Source organism: Hyaena hyaena, unplaced genomic scaffold (assembly GCF_003009895.1).
Source record: "Hyaena hyaena isolate Hyena2069 unplaced genomic scaffold, ASM300989v1 scaffold_327, whole genome shotgun sequence".
NCBI classification, from domain to species: Eukaryota; Metazoa; Chordata; class Mammalia; order Carnivora; family Hyaenidae; genus Hyaena; species Hyaena hyaena.
The window spans coordinates 1,270,302-1,290,306 of NW_024080962.1; the positions used below are offsets into that span (position 1 = coordinate 1,270,302).

A 20,005-nucleotide genomic window follows, 5' to 3' on the forward strand; every position below is an offset into this window, starting at 1 on the left:
CGGTCAGTTAATTGCCTGACTTCAGCTCAGGTCATGATCTCATGGTTTGTGGGTTCAAGTCCCGCGTCGGGCTCTGTGCTGACAGCTCAGAGCCTGGAGCCTGTTTCAGACTCTGTGTCTCCCTCTCTCTCTGACCCTCCCCTGCTCACGCTGTCTCTCTCTCTCTCTCTCTCAGAAATAAATAAAACATAAAATTAAAAAAAAAAGCAAACAAGGAAAAGGTATTCAGGCTGAGAAAGAGGTGGGAAGGCAAGGAGAGTGAGGGGGCACAGCACCACCACGGGTGCCATGTTCTGAGGAGTCTCGCTGTGCAGACAGGATGACCCCAGGCCCTCAGACCAGCCACCCCACAGAGGGAGACATACACATGCTGTGAAGTCGCGGAGGTTCAGGTGGCAAAGGGCCTTTTTTTTTTGGTGGGGGGTCAAATGGGTCTCTCTCTCTTTTTTTAAAGCTTATTCATTTATTTTGAGAGACAGAGGGAGAGCATGTACAGGAAGGAGTGGGGGGAGGGAGAAAGAGAGAGAGAGAATGAGAGAGAGAGAGAGAGAGAGAGAGAGAGAGAGTTCCAAGCTGACTCCATATTGTCAGTTCGAGGAGCCGACATGGGGCTCAAACTCCTGCACTGTGATATCATGACCTGAGCCAAAATCAGAGCCGGACGCCCAACCAACTGAACCACCCAGGCACCCCCCAATGGGTCTTGATTACGTAGTAAGATATTTGGAATTAGGAAGAGGATTACCCCATTTGCTGAGTTTTTCTCTAGATTTAGCAGCCACAGAGGAACACAAGGCACATTAAGGGACCGCTCTTTACAATCTCCTCACACCTAGCTTGTTCATGTCCTGTGTGGCGCTCCCCAAGTCCCAGCTTCGTCATAAACACGCACCGCGCTGATTGAGGAGCTGAGTGCTGGCTTACTCCCTAAATCCGTAATCCACAGCCGAGTGTGTTATGCTCCGAATTGTGGCCCCTCCTCCACCTTCCAAATTCGTCTGTTGGAGTTCGAAACTCCAGGGCAGCAAAGGGCGCCCCTTACTGGAGACAGACTCTCTACAGAGGTGATCCAGTTAACTCGCGGTCATCGGGGTAGGCTCTAGTCCAGTATGACTGCTGTCCTTACAAAGAAGGGGAAATTTGGATATGAAGCCACACGTAGAGGGAAGATGGTGTGAAGAGACACAGGGACAGATGGCCGTCCCCAAGCCAAGGAGGGAGGCCCGGAGAAGATCTCCTTCACGGCCCTCAGCAGGGGCCAGCCCGGCCAACACCTTGGTCTCAGATTTCCAGCCACCAGAACTGTGAGACGGTACATTTGTTGTTTGAACCACACAGGTTTTTTTTTTTGTTTGTTTGTTTTTTAAAGTAATCTCTATGCCCAACGTGGGGCTTGAACTCACAACCCTGAGATCAAGAGTCACACGCTGCACTGACTGAGCCAGCCAGGTGCCCCTAAGCCACACAGTTTTTCATACTTTGTATCTCAACCCTAGGAAACTAATACACCGTTGTGTATAATAACCCTTGCTTTTCATCCCTAACAGATCCATTGTCCGCATGAATATTTTACCCATCGTGCGGCGACTGGCCGTATGTAATAAGCTCCCTGTCCTTTTAGATTGTAAGTTTTTAATAGGACAGGTCCTAGGAAGGGAGAACTCTGTGGCCACAGCCCCTGACTGACCCGTCTATGAGGACAGTCCTCAGTAAGTACTTTAATGGTACTAATTGCAAAGAAGAGGTTGGGATATCAGTGTTTATCAGGAATCACGACCTGCTTGAGGGAAAGGTATACAGTGGAGTCCCGGGCACCTGGGTGGCTCAGTGGTTGAGAGTCCGACTTCGGTTCAGGTCACGATCTCACGGTTCATGAGTTCGAGCCCCGTGTCAGGCTCTGTGCTGACAGCTCGGAGCCTGGAGCCTGCTTCGGATTCTGTGTCTCCCTCTCTCACCGTCCCTCCCCACCCCACCCCCCCATAAATAAATATGTAAAAATTAAAAATAAATAAAAAAGACACAGCAGAGCCTGGCAAGCTTGTATGCCAGCCACTCCCAAATCACGTCCGGGCACATGTGAAAAGATGTAGCAGGGGCTGACTTTGTGGCCATTTACCAAGTTCCTCCCGGGGACTGGAATGTGGCTATTTTAATGCAAAATTAATTGTGAAATGTAGGACCGCAGCGGCCTGCTGTCTGGTGACAGTGTCTCCCTCCAGCCAGGTGCCTTCACTCTGTCCTCAGTGCCTTGCGGCTCGCTAGCAACGCTCAGCTTATCTTAAATGGTTTTGGGAGCTCAAACCCCAAACAACCGTCTCGGTCAGCTTCCACCCACTGTCCTTTCTGGACCTTGTCTCCACTTAGATCCCATCGTCATACTCATCAAGTCACGGTGTGATTCAATTTTGAGCTGAATTCTGGGGCTAAGTAACGATAACAATTCCATCTTTAATGTCATCTCGAGAAAGACCTGTATGTTGCCTCTGTGGTTTTTTCAGGAACTCTCTATGTACAAATAGCTCATATTCTGAATGGCCTCTTGATGTGGCAGTTAATTTGAGGCAGGAGAATGTAACAGCCGTAGAGACTAACTTTCCTCCTCTCAGGATGAGGCCTAAATGTGCCGGGCAGTGAGGTGGCCGTTACGCGCCCACAAGTCCCTGGCATCCATCACCACGCCCTTTCACTGAAGGTACACAGGCAGCCCATCAAAAAGTGTCTTTATTCATAGGATACAAGAAATGTATCCATTTTCTAGGGTGGCTGTAACAAAGGAACACAGACTGGGTGGCTTAAAATAGAAACTTAACTCTCTCACAGTTCTGGGGGCTAGACCAGCTCCGAGTCAAGATCTCAGCAGGGCTGTGCTCCCTCTGAAACCTGGACAAGAATCCTTGGCCTCATCCCAGCTTTTGGTGGTTGGCTGGCAAGCCTTTGGCATGCCTTGGTTCGAGGCTGCGTGACTCCAATCGGCCCTCATCATCACGTGGCCTCCGCCCCCCACGGGTCTCTGTCTTTGCATGGCTACTATCTTCTTACAAGGACACTGGTCATATCGACCGCATCTTTAACTGATTACATCAGAAACGGTCCTATTTCCAAATAAAGACATACTCTGAGGTGTCCGGAGTTAGGACTTCAGCATATTCTCTCGGGAGTTGGGCACAATTCAACCCAGTAGAAGGGGATCAAGGTAAACGTCACACATTTATGTTTTAAGAGCAGCTCACCAAGCAGCATTTTTGTTTAATGAGACAAATTCTTATTTACGAGAAAGTAGAAGTATAGTTTAAAAACCATAAGGCAAATGTCCATGTAACCCCCACCCAGGGTAAGAAACAGAGTCTTGCTAGTAGCAGAGAAGCCCTCTGTGCTCCCTCCTTGGTCAGAACCTCCTCCCAGGTCCACCTGGCCTCCCACATTGAATTTGGTGGTCACGTTTCCTTATCTCCTTCAATCTGTGATGGCTTCTCATTCTTTTATCTTTCATTACCTTGACATTTTTGAAGAGTATTGGTCACTTATTTTGTAGAACGTTCCTCAACTTGGACTTGCTGAGGGTTTCTAATGACTGGGTTGGGGGTGTACAGTTTTGGCAAGGACCTCGCAGGGCTATGCCCTTCTCAGCACGTCCTGGCAGTTGGTGCATGATGACCTCACATCTTATTATTTGACGCAGGTGGTGTCGGTTGGCTAGCCATCAAGTTAGTAGTTTTCCTTTTGTGAGAAGATCTTATGGGGATACACTTGTCATGCTTTTGCCCACTACATGTCGCATTCATTAAGGATTCCTGGGGCGCCAGGGTGGCTCAGTCGGTTAAGCGTCCGACTTTCGCTCAGGTCATGATCTCACGGTTTGTGGGTTCGAGCCCCGCCTTGGGCTCTGTGCTGACAGTTAGCTCAGAGCCTGGAGCCTCTTTCAGATTCTGTGTCTCCCTCTCTCTCTGACCCTCCCCTGCTCACGCTGTCTCTCTCTCTCAGAAATAAATGTTAAAAAAATTTAAAAAAGTATTCCTATCTTTAAAAATTACTGTGTTTTTAAGGATTTTCTGTTTACATCATGCCTTCTAGCTCTACTAACTGGTATTCTGCTGTAAAGAAAAGCTGTCTCTTTACCTCATGCAGTTTTTTATTTATATCATGGGTGTTTATTCCATGGTTTATAATCCATTACTAGCATGAGTTATTTTTTTTCAAATTGTTTCAGATTTGGCCATCAGAAGCATTAAATTGGTTCTAGAGTCCATTTTCATGGTACCCTTTCCATCCCCATTATTTTAAGAGCACTCTCTTAACTTTTTTTGGCATCACAGATGTTCTGAGCTTGTTTTATAACTTCCCTGTCCCAGCCCTGGGACCAACTCTTTCTCCTAGGAGCCATCGTTCCTTTTATAGAATGGCACTTAGAAACCAGTATCTGCATACAAGGTGTGCTCACTGCTGTGAGGGTGTTGCTTCCTTTCAGGCCCTGCCCTCAGTAGACAAAACTAGGAAGGCTCTGTATCTTTCTATCTGTATATTTCTCTATGCATCTGTACATACACAAACCATGAGTTCCTAACATCTCCAATTTCAATTCAACACCACGGGGTTCATTCTAGTCTTTCCCAACTTTTATTTGTAACTCCTTTTTAAAAATAATGAAAACCTTTGCTTTCATTATAGATCTTTCATTATCTGCAGTACACTTATTTGCTCAATCTAAATAGGCAAAAGGTTGTTTTTAGAATTGCTCACCCATACCCTTTTAGTAGTTTCGGTGTGTTTGTGTGTAGTTCATTATGTTCTTAGCCTTAGAGTGTAGAGTCAGATCCTGTTTTTCAAAGTTGCTGGTTGTCTGCACGTTTTCTTTCCCATCCCCTTCAGTATGGTACTGTCACTCATTTGTAATATAGGCAGGCTCATTCATTACTTTGTTATCTCGAATTCCCTGAACGTGTTCAATTCTAATGAATTTTGGAGTACTAGAAACATTACTATGGCTCTGAGTCAAGAGCTAAACAAAAATGTATACTCAAAGAGAGGCCACTTGTCCTGAATACCTCATTCCCAATCCTTACTTTACACACAAAACCCACTCATAACCCATCTCATTAGTTTCTAGTTTATTCTGTTTTTTGTTTTTGCACAAATGAGCAGACACCTGCATTTTTTTTAAGTTCACTTATTTTGAGAGAGTGCGCACATGTGAGCGGGTTGGGGATAGAGAGGGAGAGAGAATCCCAGGCAGGCTCCACACTGGGAGTGCAGAGCCTGACACTGGGCTTGAACCCACGAACCGTGAGATCATGAGCGGAGCCAAAATCAAGAGTTGGACGCTTAGCCAACTGAGCCACCCAGACGCTCCCATGCATATTTTCTTATATTGCCTCCTTACGTAATGGTAGCCTCTAGACTCTTACACTTTGCGCTTCTCAGTATGTCCTGGAAATGACATCAATTCATAGGGCTCTTCCTCATACTTATTTTTTTACATCTGTGTAGGCCTCCCTTGCATGGATGTCATAGTTTATTCACTCACTCTATGTGTAGACATTGAGGTCATCTCCGAGTATTTTGCAGTTACAACCAATGTTGCAGTGAGCAACTCTGTGCATATGTGCTTTTGCATTGTTGGAAGGGATCATCAGGGTTATTTTCCTAGAAGTGAGATTGCTGGGTCAACATTTTGGTGCATTTTGGTTTTAATAGTTATAGCCAAGTTCCTCTCCAGAAAGGCAATACGAGTGTGCACTTCCACCAGCAACATCTGAGAGTTTCACCAGTGGAATGTGTTGTCATATTTTTATTAAGTTTCTTCTAGCCTCCAACCTCATAGGTGAGAAATAGTAACAGAGAGAGAGAATATTGTACGTATGCACTGACCCTTTGAAGTTCCCCATCATGACTTCAACCAAGGAAGTACTATTATGTAGTAAATCCCGATATGAGATGCTCTACTACGGGGCTAGCTTCCATTTTCATTTGTGCACCAAAGCACATGTAAATTCCTATTTCTAAGAAACCCAGGTTAGATATATCTGTTTGGCTCTTTGTATAGTCAGACTTGAAATGGCTTTCTTTCATTGCATTATTTTGATTTACTTCTTGTATTTTATGGACTATAATCAAACCCTATGCTGTCAACCTTAGTACTGAGCTTCCATACGGTTTAACTAGCTATGAGAGAATGAGTATTTAATGTGTTCCAAAGCCAGACATAAATCATTGTTTGAATGACTGGACACAGTTTGGTATCATTTACATTCCCACCCTCCTGACTGTTACAAGATAAATAGGGACTATTTCCCTGTTAACAGGCTACTTTAAAATTAAAAACAACCTATGTATGAAGATCCAGTTCAGCTCCCATGTTGTTTGAATTATAGACCAAATTATATGCTACTTTTTCAAAAAGCTGCTCCTCATTCAGTGGTCTTTAATTCAGAAGAAAAACAGGAACACTGCCTGTATGAAGATTACAGCTTTGGAATGTTACAGAAAGTTGTGTTAATTTGTTAGTGACTGATTTTCTAGCTCTTAAGTGTATCCACAGTTGCTGCAAAAATCAGAGATCAATTAAAGACTCAATTATGGCATGAGACATTCAATGACAGGTGCCAATATCACATGTTAATGACAGGGAGAGGAAAATGAGTGAAGAGTAGAAGCCGGACACTAACACTGGTTTTGCTAATTAACGTAAAGGATTCATCACATAGATTATTTAAAATTTTCTTAAATGTTTTGGTTCTGAGAGAGAAGGAGGGGGAGAGAGAGCGGGAGACCCAGAATCCAAAGGGGGGCTCCAGGCTCTGAGCTGTCAGCACAGAGCCCGATGCGGGGCTCGAACTCATGGGCCGTGAGATCACGACCTGAGCTGAAGTCGGACGCTGAACCGCTGAGCCACCCCGGCGCCCCACATGTATTTCTTACAGTACACGAGGCTGGCAGAGAAAGAGGTAATGAACTATCGAAGTCCACTACTCACCCCTGCTTCCCAAGACTGAAGCGAGGAGGTTGCTGTGGTAGGGCTCCATGTTTTCTTAGGGCATTAAAATAGATGTGCTCATCTGCTGTCTGCTTGTTTCTACCATTAGTTTCCCCTCATATACTTAGGGGAGGCGGCATGGAAAAGAAGCACATTAAGCTTAAAAGTCACAGTTTCCAAGAACCGCCCGTCCTGGTGCGGAGCATCAGGAGTCCAAGCTGTCCTCCCTGCTCTGCCCTCATTCACGAGCGTGAGTTGTAAGGGCAGCAGATTTTATATGAGCACTTTAAGGAAACACGAGTTTCTAGTAACAATACTCCGGAAACTGGACTTTCTCTACCTGTCCGTCTGGCCTCCAGGAGCTGGTTAACACAAACCGAAGATAACACTAGGTGATTTCCCGCGAGATGATGTCAGAGCTTTGAATCTGCAGGGAAGACTGGCAGAAAGTGGTTGAAGTCACTGAGTGAATTCAAAGTAGCTTCATACTTAGAGCTTCCTTAGAAACCCTTCTTGTAGTTTGAGTGCGCTTTTGTGTTCACGGAGAAGCCAGAGATGCTTGCTCCCAGCATCAGCAACAGAAAGAATTTCAGTATCGAAAAGGGCGATCACATCAAAGCCAAATTTTTACAGACGGCGTTAAGCATGCTGACCCTTTAAAATATGTGTTGAAATACACGAAAAACCTGTGGACTGAGAAAAGACATTAAAAAACGATGTGGTCGTAATAAGAAAGGAACACTTTTATACATAGGATTTTATTTTGCACTGCTGTAACAATTTCATTATAGACCAAGGGAGAGGAAAAAAGAAAAGGATAAAACCACCACACTGAGTAAATTACTAAAGCTTTTTCTACGTTCAACAGGATTTTCCGTCCGGTAGATTTATGGTCATACCCCCTTCAAAACAGACAAGCTGCTTACCCTATTTTAAAGATTATAGGCTGTCACTGAAAGAAAAATGTTACACAGTCACTGTACATCAAGGTTGAAAAAACTGTCCTGCGTGAAAAATATACTTAGAAATCATGGGAATAAAAGCAAAAGAAAACATTATTGTGTCGAAGGAAAGGCTAAAGTCCTCGTAACGTGCCGTCTAAGTGCGGACGTTCACTCTCCTTGGAGCCGCTCAGGTGCAGGGGGCTCTTGCTTCTGCCCATCTCGCTCATCATACTGTGTTTTTACCCAACAGTGTTCATTAAGGCAAACAAACCCTTTTCCGAAGAGGTCTTTAAGAAATTGTGGACATAGAGCAAACTTTTGGCATTAAAACAGGTAAACACACACACAGCCTTTAGTGATGTACGTTAAGCACATTTTCTTGGACTAGTGACAAGAAAAGATGAACATGCTTGTTAACAATGTCAAAAAGTTTAAAATTCGGTGTCCAAGCAACTCCTAACAATGCTTCTGTAGCTTCAAGCTCTAAACAGTATAGAATTTATGCAAATGCATTAAAGAATTCAAGCTTGGCAAAGTACACCCAAGCAGGTGAAACTGTATGTACAGAAAGTAAGTGATAAATACAGAATTAAAAGAGTCCTTCTGGTTTTCCTTATAGCCTTGAAAATGGAAAAACTTTTTGAGGACAGTTCTAGGATATTAAACATTAGGTCACCGCGGGTGCTGGGAAACCTAAGCACACAAACTGATTGAAAATACTCAGGATGACTCTGTAGTGTTTAACACAGTTCAGTTCATAGGTAAGGGCACAAGACAACATTTAACAAAAATAATCACATCAATTGACCTAGAAATCAAATGCAAAGAGATATGAATACAATCTCCAAAATCTGTCTTTTTAAGTGAACATTAACCATTTATTCAAAGTTATACAAGAATCTGAAGGATGAAAGTCTCCTGGGACATGAAGCCATTTCAAACAGTTTCATGTCGCAGCTGAGCAGGAGGAGAGAGAGGAAGAGGGAGTGAGCGGCCACACGCGGGCAGCGAGACGGTAGAAACGGACTCAGCAGCAGCCGCCTCCCGCCTGCTGTCCTCCCTGATTGCCTGCGTGTGTGGCATTAGTAGCAGCGTGCTGAGGGCCGATCTTAATGCCGTTTGCCTGAAATAAAAGGGGGAGAGGGATTAAAACACGGGTGTTAACGGGAGCCAACCAGGTGACACGGCTTAACTACACTTCAAGAGCTCCGCGAAATTCTCACGACGCAACTTTACCCCACAACGCGGAAAAAAAGATGGGAAGCGGGTTTCCACGGTAATTAAAAACAGCATCTCTTGGGGGATGCTCCTTCCTTTTAAAAACAGTCGCGTGGAAATAATTCGGGAAGGAGCCCTTCATCCCGCCAGGCACTCGGGAGGGCTCCGGCGGCGAGGCGCTGTCTGAAAGCGGTACCGCCGGGCATCTTTAAAAGATCAAAACAGGCCAGGCCCGCGCTCCCCCCAACACAACGTAAAATCTTCTCTCGAGACGGCGTTTCTGTTCCATGTTGAATCAGCTGCGCAGGCTCAGGGCACACGAGTGTTCTGTGTCATCAATAATTTCTATGATCCCCGAAGACATGGCAGCTTGCCAAGAACCCACACACAGAGTAGTTCTTTCATTCATCAAACTCACACTTCTGTCTTAGCCCTCACTCCCTCAAGTGGGTTTTACCTAAAAATACAACACTCTGAGCAAAGTAATACAGTAGCTTCAGAAATTAAGCTCTTAAGGAAACTTCCCGTCACAGTAAATCTCAGATTTACGGGCCTGGCAGCCCCTCTGCGGCCCTGGCGGCCCTGGGGTTGCTGCCAGGAGCTCCGCACTGACAGCAGCTGATGTGGTTTCTTTTCGCTCTTTTGACTCCTCTTTAATAAAAAGCACGCCCTATGGCTCATTGGTTTCGCCCCCTCTGGGCTGCTAGCAACTTCTTGAGGAATCAAGGAGTCAGGCCTGGCACCAGGCCAAATAAATTGCACGGCCTGTTGGCTCCTGACAGCACGTTCGCCTCCGGGCCGCGGCGGCCCCGCAAAGCAGTCAGCTACTATATGACACCAGACAGCGACAGTGAACGCGCCCTTTGAAACAGAGGCCCAATTACTGTTCAATTTATACGGCATCGGTCTCCGAACGGTGTCGTCTTTAAATTAACTCCAAATCTACTGCCGCGTCAGCTCAGAAGGTGGGATTTAGAAAATATACTCCCCCCAGACTGAAAGAAATGAGAGGATCGAGTACTTTTTGGAAACCTTACGCAAATGGTTGCTTGTTTTGGCAAAGGACACTGAGGCCGATAATGAAGAGCCTGGTTTACGTGCAGGCCGAGGGCCACACGTGCAGCACAGGGTTTCTAACACAGTTTTCCCAATCGCAAGCGGGGCAATAAGAGGGGCTTCTCTCCTGAAGCACAGTGTCTTCATACGGGAATGGCGACAGTATTTATGTAAAAGTATAAAAGTAAATAACACACTATTTATCCACGTAAACTTGTGAAATAAATACGAACAAATGCACAGTGGGGATTTAGGCCAGAATGATGACCTTTGATAAACACTCTGAATCACATGCTTCGGGGCTTTATATTGTATCCTAATCATATTCATCAAAACTGGCTCAAAATAATTTCTACATAAAAGACAAAAACAAAACCTGAAACAAGGCTAACTGCCAATTACATAGATTAGTCTCCTGCAAACATCCTATGCTACACGGGGAGTCATTTCAAAACTGAATATGTCCCTCCTTCATACTAGACAGCAGACAGAGCACCTTGCATTAGTCACACAGTACGTGCATTTACACACTAGAAAATTATTCCCCAAAGCAGATGACACCATATGGACGTGTGGATGAAAGTGGAATTTCTCTCTTTGGAGGATTCATCTTATTCTGCACTGCTTGCAATAAATGGATAGGGTCACTTATTTTAATCCATTTTCAGACGATGATGCTCTATTAGAACATAAACATTTATCCATTATAAGCATATAACACATTTTCAGTTAGATGATTATGAACTTACTGTGTTAACTAACATACATTCATTTTAGGAAATAAAAAGAACAAAACTGTGAATCTGTGTAGTAACTAAAATTCAATCCTAAATTAGTATTAGTCAGCACTATGTATGTATATTTACCTCATTATTAATGTCAAAGACTCCTTCTTGGATTTTTTCATAAATTTCTTTTGCTGTATTAATAAATGCCTGAAATATAAAGTAGAGAAATTGATTCAAATCATTTAAAACCACAGCAGTAAAACATTACATAGAAACCCTGTAGAATATCATTATGTTCCCTATAAGAAAATCAACCGATGTAATACACCATATTAATCCAAAGAAGGAAAGATAAAACCCATACGATCACTTCAAAAAAGGCAGAAGCAGCATTTAACAAGATATAACAACCTTTCATGATAAAAACACTCAACAAAACAGGACCGCAAGGGGACTTCCTCAATCTGATAAACAACGTCTATGAAAAATTCACAGCTAACATCATACCAAGCGGTGGAGACTGAACGTTGTCCTAAAGATCAAGAACAAGGCAAGGATGTAAATTCTTGTTCGATATTTGCAGCAACAGCCAAAAAGTGGAAACAACATAAATGTTAGTCTACTGATGAATGAAAGCCAAAATGTGATATAACCTTATAATACAGTATTACGCGGCCATTAAAAAAAAAAGTGAGGTACTGATTCATACTATAATGTGGATGAACCTTGATGACATCACACTAAGTAAAAGCAGCCAGACAGAAAAGACCAAATGTAGTACGATTCCATTTACTGAAATGTCCAGACGAGGTCAATCCATGGAGAGAAAAAGTAGATTACTGGGATCAGGAAAAAGAGCAGAGGAGCTGCTCACACATACAGGGTTTCTATGGGGGTGATAAAAATGTCCTGGAATCAGACAGCAGTGATGGCTGTACCACTCTGTAAATACACTAAAACCACTGAATGGTGCCCTTTAAGAGGTTATATTTTATGGTGTACGGACTATATCCCAAAAGAAAAAATCATCACTGAGGGGGCGGGGGCACCGCAGAAATACCACAATGTGACAACAGCACACATGAGGAAAAGATGTCAGTTAGGATAAACTGCATGAAGTTCCAGGTTGAAACTAGCATTACTTGTAGAGGCCACTGTTCCACACAGGATCCTTTTCGCCAGGACAATGTATTAGTTAATACACAGCTTAAGAGGGAAAGAATCAAAGGAAACTTATGATAAAGAGATAAAAAGCAGCTCAACTCTTATGCCACATTGAATAAAGTTTCATCTTTTTTCCATATAGCACACTAAGTTGACAAAAAGAAATCAGTGTTAAAATACTAAACCAAATGAAGCCTCTAAATACCAAAATTAACCCACGAGCATTCTATATTTCTGTAAAATATTAACCTATTAGGGTGCAGTCGGTAGAGCATGCGACCCTTGATCCTGGATTTGTGAGTTCTAGCCCCACGCTGGGGGTAGAGATTACTTAAAGAAATATATAAATAAATACATATTAAGGCATTTTATATAAACATTGCCAATGCTACAGAAGGGGTTCATAAACTCACGCTTTAAACAATCGGATCCGAAAGATCACAGGCAATAGCATTAATATAAGTCAGGTCCTCACTGGGCAGTCTATGAAAATTCACGAAACCAGGCTATTCTCCACTAGCACTGATACAGATTTAAATCCACATTTAAAAAGTAAACAGGTTCACGGAGAGGACCAATCATACCTTTCGTCTTGTCTACACAGGAAACACTTTGACTGCTGAACTTGCCACCGGAGCTTTTGTTTCCTAATTAACAGGACTGATATGTTTTCACCTTTAAAGGCCTTACAGCTCCCCAGAGTAATCAATCTACTGCAGCTCAATTACTGCACCAAGAACACACCAGTCAGCGAAGGAGCTGTGAGCGACTGTAGCAGGAGCACAGAGATATGAATATGCATAAACTCTAAGTGGCTGATCGAATCATCAGAGAGGGTCATGAGAACTTGCAGCAGAATAATGAGAAGAATTAATCACTGCGGATTCACAAGGCACTCCGAAGCGAGCACGTTTTCGTGTGCGCGCTGGAGTTACAGTGAAGGAGAAACTGGCTTCCAGCCAACTGTGAATTGATTCACATTCTTCAAAATTGAAGTTAACCCTTATAAATAAGGAGAAACTTAACTTTATTTCCAATAACATGTCAATTATGGTGATGGCCTTAGAAGCCAGGCTAACTAAATATTGAAGTCAATAGATTCATAAATTCACAGGGCTGGAAATCCTTAAAAGGACACCCACACGTGTACACCTCCCCAGAACATCAGACAGAACTATAAGATCCCAGAAATGAGTTCAAGTATTTGTATACAAGTCATTAAATGTGCCAAATTATGTAATAAATTGACATTCTTTTGCTAATCTGTTGATGAATTATTTTAAAAACGGACAAGAGAGCTATGCTATATGAAGTTTCCTAAGTCACTTTTAGTTTTATTACGAATAGTACTTAATAATACTTTATTAAGCACTTTTAAGAACAGTTATATCCAATGAACCTAAGATGTATTTTGGATCTGAAAAAAAATGGAGTTAATTTTATTACAATCGAAATGTAACAAACGGTTAGATTTTCTTTCATGATTCCCATCACCTCAATGAAATCGTCTTCAGACAAGGCTACATCTACTTGCCTTCCAACTCACGGTTATACACTGAAAACACTGAAATATCTTCCACTCCCTCTAGGCATATATGATAAAAAGAACACTATATATGTATACATATATATATGTATGTATATATAGGTGTGTGATTATATATATCTATATTATCAGGATACACATATATATGGGTTGTTTTATCTACATGGCAGCAAAATTAACATTTAGTATGTATTAGTAAATGATTAAGGATCAATTTTAAGGAGACTTCAGTTTAAAACCCAATGTAATAAGTATAGATGTTAGTTCACGTGTTATAAGAGTCTGTAGCTACAGACAAGTTGCTGAATCCCCAAGTATAATGAAATTAACCAAACTTCTAGATAAGAGCCGTGGCCGTCACAGACACGGCTGTCCCCTAAAGCTGCCAGCCTGTGAGGAACTCGGAAAGACAAGCGGTACTTCTACAGTAACTGGCGAGTATTTTAATTGCCCACGTGGTTCTAGTCGCTAAAAAGCTGTCCCCACATATAGTTTTCAAGGTAGAGATGTAACAAGGCGAAAGACGCTGGAGCAGACGGAAGTGAGGAGAGGAGGAACAAATGAACCATGTGTGACAAAGCCTTTACAGGAAAACTCATCGTGCTTTTACAGGACAGCCTTAAACTTGAAATTCCTTCCAGTTTTAAACAAAATGTGAACCAGTTTCAGCTTTTTGCTACCCCAAGCTACAGAAACAAAGTCTGAGGTGGGGGGAGGAGAACGAAGAGGGGAGGATGGGAGGGCGTGTCGGGGGGCGGGAGGCGGGATGGGCTCGGCAGGCAGAGGCAGAGGCGGTGCGGGGGCTGCTGGGGGAGGCAGCTGTGGGCGAGGCCTGTGCACACGTCCCAGCTCCCGCCGGCGGCGGCGTTCAGTGCTAGTGACCATGGCTCATGTCATTAAGGAGGGAGGCTGTAACGTAGGGAATTAATCTGGAATACTTCCTTCTTTATCAGAAAAATGAAGCAAGCTGACGGCACACCTACAGAAAAATGTTAACGTTAGTTCGTGCAATACTTTCAAAGCATGACGACCCGAAGATCTCTGCAGGCTTTGTGACACGTCAGTCAGAGCTGTGAGCTGGACCACCACACAACTATAGTCAAATCTGAATATTAATAATGAGGTTGCAGAACAGGAAAAAACCCATTTGCTGAGAAACCCAGGTCAAAGGACTGCATTATCAGCACTGTGAAACAATCACTATCTGGGCAGATCCTCAGTTACGAGGCAGAAACAGATTTCCCGGTAGCCATGTGCATTTGGAGCCTCCTGCTTTCCCGTGTGGGACTCACTCCAGTACCAGAGGCCTGGCTCTCCCTCTCCGCCCTACTTTGATTAATTGCCATGGTCGGTCCTTTACCTTCATTAGCCATTAATTGCCTTCCACCTCTCACACTAATCTTTCAACCCTTGGCAGTAGTTATCTGAACGGTCCTAACACCTAAACTGAAGTAAAATTTCAGTGACTCCCATGGCAAAAATGAAAATAAACATAACCACAAAGAGCTATAAATGCATTCAATTCAAATAAATATTGAACACACACGCTGATGCATACCCTATCATTCACATTCACCCACGGGCACCTATTAAACTGTTGCCGTAGCCTCAGCACCTCGCTAGGTACTACGCAAGATGCAGGGAGGCCGGAGATGCAGCTGCTACTGCTGACGCACTAAACAGCCTGGGTGGGAGGGTCTGAGCGCAGGGGCTGAAACCTCTACCGAAGAGGCAGGAAAAGCACACGCACTGCAGAATGCGTACAGGGCAGGGCCGAAGCAGGCCTAGATGCAGGCCAAGGCCAAGGCGCTAGGAGGGCCTTTCTTTACAGCCGATGAGACAGAAGAGAGGCAAAGGGGAAAATATGTCATTTTTATTACGGTTTCACAGTTTTTAAAGCAAAATACTGAAAATAAATGGTCTACAACAGATTTAAATTACTTCCTTATGTAATGTGCTGCCATCTGGTGGCAAGAAAAATTGTGGACCATCTGTTAGGTAAGAATTCCAAATAAGTCAAAGTATCTTAGTTTCATTTAAATCTCTTGAACAGGTGCACTTGGCTGGCTCAGTCCGTGGAGCATGTGACTCGATCTCAGGGTTGTGAGTTCAAGCCCTATGTTCAGTGTAGCGATTACTTAAGAATAAAATCTTTAAAGAATGAAATAAAATAAAAATAAACATCTTGAACAGATGCTAGACAGTAAAGTATCCTGGGAAATCAGTGACTTTTTAGTATCCTTCTAAGAACTGGGCAACATGAAGTAACAAAAATGTTTAATTTTCTTCTCATTTCCTAATCAGTGCTATGAACATTACACGTAGGCGTCCATCTGATGAAGCCAATGACAAGCAATATTTACTTACTCACTCTGGGCCAGTCAATGCGTTAAGTAATTTGCATAGGTTTTCATTATTTCGGAAAGTAGTTCACAGTATGTAAAAAAAAAAAAACATATAAGGAAATTCATTTTTATTTTCTTTCATTTGCTTCTAAGAAAATCTGTGGGATGAAGGAGTGACGCCAGTAAGATGAGCAGAATGGCCATAGGTGGGGCTCTCGAACGAGACCATCCAGGTTCAAGTGCCAGGGCCACATCTTACTAGAGCTGTTGCCTTGGGCCCGCATGAGGACGAGAACGGTGCCCACTTCACAGAGCCGTCGGGAGGCTGAGCACAACCACTGCGAAGAGTGCTGGGCAAACAGGAAGCACTCACTTCCGGCTGGCTTTCGTCATCTGGGGTGCGGGCGGGCACTGGCGGGGGGAACAACACAAGGGTTCACACGCTAGATGTGAATGTGCCCCGAAACACCGCAGACTGAAGGGGAGAGACCGTGATTAATGCCCTTCGGTGAATTAAAACACCTTGATTAAATAAATGTTCAACATTTAAAACGTGAGAGGGGCGCCTGGGTGGCTCAGTCAGTTAAGCGTCCGACTCGATTTTGGCTCAGGTCATGATCTCACTCATGGTTTTGTGGGTTTGAGCTTTGCATCACACTCCGTGCTGACAGTGCAGAGCCTGCTTGGGATTCTCTCTCTCTCCCTTTCCCTCGGTTTCCCTCCTCCACTTGCTCTTGCTGTCTCTCAAAGTAGATAAACTTAAAAAATAAAGTGAGCAACATAAAACGTGTATGGTGAGTACTGAAGAATCAAATATACTGAGAGAAGACTTAAATATTATGCAAAGATGGGGAAATCCTGTGAAAAGAACATTAAACTAGAATTCAAGAGCAGGCAGTTTAAACACAAAGCTCCTTCAAATTCTGTGGCTTTAAAATGTTCTGATTCCAGGAGCGCCTGGGTGGCTCAGCTGGTTAAGCATCTGACTCTTGATTTTGGCTCAGGTCATGATCTCACTGCAAGACGGAGCCTCGCATCAGGCGCTGCGCTGACAGCACGGAGCCTGCTTGGGGTTCTCTCTCTTCCTCTCTGCCCCCCCCCCCACCCCCGGCTCTTTCGCTCAAAATAAATAAATAAAATAAAAAAAAAAGTTCTGATTCTATTTGATTTAGTTTCACTAAGAGAGAACTCATACATACATCACCCAACACAACGGCTTTCAAATTCTATTTCATGTGGGGGCTACCTCTGGGGATGAGGAAGGAAGTAGTGAGAGCACTATGAACCTCCTCTTTCCTCATTTTTCATGGCCTATCATTCTCTGCTTTCATTCATTTATTTTTTTTAAGTTTATTTATTTTGAGAGACAGAGTGTGGGCAGGGTAGGGGGAGCAAGAGAGAATCCCAAGCAGGCTCCGCACGGTCAGCACAGAGCTTGATGTGGGGCTCAAACTCACTAACCGTGAGATCATGACCTGAGCCAAAACCAAGAGTCGGACGCTTAACTGACTAAGCCACCTGGGCGCCCGTCTGCTTTTTTTTCTTTCATAGTTTTCTGTGTTTCATTAGAAGAAAGAGGGCCACTGCTAAAACTACCGATCTGCAGAAGCTCTCATTTTATAGAGCGAGGACTCTCTACTGAGCTGCAGGAGGAGAAATGACTTGCCCGAGACCACGCACAGCTGTAGCAGAAACAACATCAGGAGGATGAACGTTCTGTCCGTGATTCTCTTCCCTTTATGAGGATCACTTCTTCTCTTTAATACAACTCAAGGGAATTTTCATTTATTTTACATTCGCACTTCCTGATGGAGTTGAGGAAGAAAGGTTGGCTGGCAACAAGGAGACCAGGTCAGTCTAAATCAATGAACCGGGTAAGAACCGAAGGCCTGCAGAATCAACAGCGGTGACAAGAATAGGAAGCAGAGATCGGAAGTAACGGGACGTGGTAAGTAACCGGGCAAGAATGGTAAGGCGTTTAAGGACGATTCTGCTTTTGGCTGAAGGGACTGACACAGAAGTATGCTGTGAATGGAGATAAATAAAAAAGGAAAAAAAATCAGATTTCAAGGAGAGAATGCAGAGTTTGTTTTTAGAAACATGGGGTTCTAATGCTTATGTCATACACAAGTGGGAATTCTTGGTAGCTGATCTATATAACCGTGTGCCTATATGTGAATATGCACGATGAATGTGTGAGTATGTAAGTATGATATGCACTTATCAGCATGACTTTTTCCAGTATTGTTTAGCTACTTTGGTTTAGGAGAGGAAATGGTTAGAACTTTCAAAATTAGTTTGGCTTAGATGATCCTTCAAGTTCCCTAAGGGTGATGGCCAAATAAGGGGGCAAGTCAGCAAAATCTTCCAATCAGGGGATGAGAGTAATAAATATTTATTAAATTACTCCTCCAAGGATGCTGGAAGCCTCATAAGGTCAAGTCAAATTTCCAGTGGAGAGCTGTGTGGTATCCTCGACACTGAGAACAGGGTGAAGGGGAAAACAAAGCCTTCAGTCCACACCACGTTCCAGTCCTACAGCGAGACCATACCACCACTCATAATGCAGCGCAAGGCAAGGACGATGTCCTCTCAATGCAGATTAAGTCTGTTGGTGTTCAAGTACTGGGACAGGACAAAAATATTAGCAAAGGGCCTTGAAACTGTTTGTCTTCTTAGTTACACAAGTCATGTGTTTTCCCTACACATAGAAATCCACCTATCCTATCAGTGTAGACGGCTTGGCAAGTTGCTGCAATCTCTCTGAGGACCATTAGTTGACTGTGCTTTCAGCTATTATCTTGGCTCTATCTTTTAGAATGTTAGCAGCTAAGCCAGGAATTTCCAGTCCTGATTTTCCAATGTTTTATTTTTTTAATTTGATTTTTTTTTTACAGTTTTATTTAGGTCATCTCTACACCCAACATGGAGTTCAAACTCATGACCCCTTGATGAAGGGTCATGTGCTCTTCCAAGCCAGTCCTAAAGATTTTACTTTTAAGTCATCTCTCCATCCAAAGTGGGGCTCGAACAACCCCATGATGAAGAGTCACAGGCTCTACTGACTGGGCCATCTAGGTGCCCTAATAGTTTTAAGATATTTTATTTTAATTAATTAATTAAATTTTTAATTATTTATTTATTTTTGAGACAGAGAGAGAGTGCGAGCAGGGGAGGGGCAGAGAGAGAGGGAGACATGGAAGCTGAAGCAGGCTCCAGGCTCTGAATTGTCAGCACAGAGCCTGATGCCAGGGCTCAAACCCACAGACCTGAGCCGAAGTCAGATGCCCAACAGATTGAGCCAGGCAGAAGCCCCTAAGATATTTTAAATTCCTTAACAATTTTTGGTGTTTACACGCTTTCCTGGCTTCCATAAACTTTCAATTCTATGTAAAACTGATGAACATAGGGAAAAATTACCCATCAGATGGCTAAGAGAGTGAGAATATCTGATAAAGACACAACTGTTTAGAAAATGGCAGGTCTAACCATTATTCACACCACAATCACGTGTAGGTCCTAGAAGGAATATACTACTATGAGTTTGGGTAATGTACAACTCTGAGAAAATGAAATTTTACTTTACAGCAAAAATACACAGGGAAGGAATTACAGGTTTTTATACATGTATAGTTGTATATAAAACAATAATTTATAGTTATATATATATATACATACAATTATATACATAATTACATATATATAATTATAATATATCACTTCTGGGGTATTTTGCAATCATCAGAAAGTCAGTATGGGTCTTCTGGGAAGGGGTATTTTCCTAGCCTGCTCTAATCTCTGCTACATTTATCCCGGAGTCTAAAAAAAATCTTTTCAAAGTACAAAGACCCTAGGCAGCTACTGAAGGAAGCTCCTGATCAGAGGAGGAGCCAATCTGATCATCTGGGTTTTCAAAAATCACACAGGTTTTAGAACGCTTAGGGCAAAGAAGATTTGGGACAGAATTCCACCGACATGTTAACAAGTGGGACGAAGGCACGGTCTGATTAACGACCGAGGAGGAGGGCAGGGCT

At 43.2% G+C, this 20,005-nt stretch overlaps 1 protein-coding gene across 1 annotated transcript in view; it reads right to left on the bottom strand.

Moving 5' to 3' along the window:
• Positions 1 to 7,708: 7,708 nt before the first annotated feature.
• The window catches only part of RAB2A (RAB2A, member RAS oncogene family), an 86,105-nt gene continuing 73,808 nt past the window's right edge, over positions 7,709 to 20,005 (bottom strand). Inside the window, exons 7-8 of the mRNA XM_039249125.1 lie at positions 11,055 to 11,123; positions 7,709 to 9,037 (exon numbers count right to left, since the gene is read on the bottom strand). Of these exons, the coding sequence (XP_039105056.1) occupies positions 8,942 to 9,037; positions 11,055 to 11,123 (165 nt within the window). The 3' untranslated portion in view covers positions 7,709 to 8,941. The remainder of the gene's footprint in view (positions 9,038 to 11,054; positions 11,124 to 20,005) is intronic.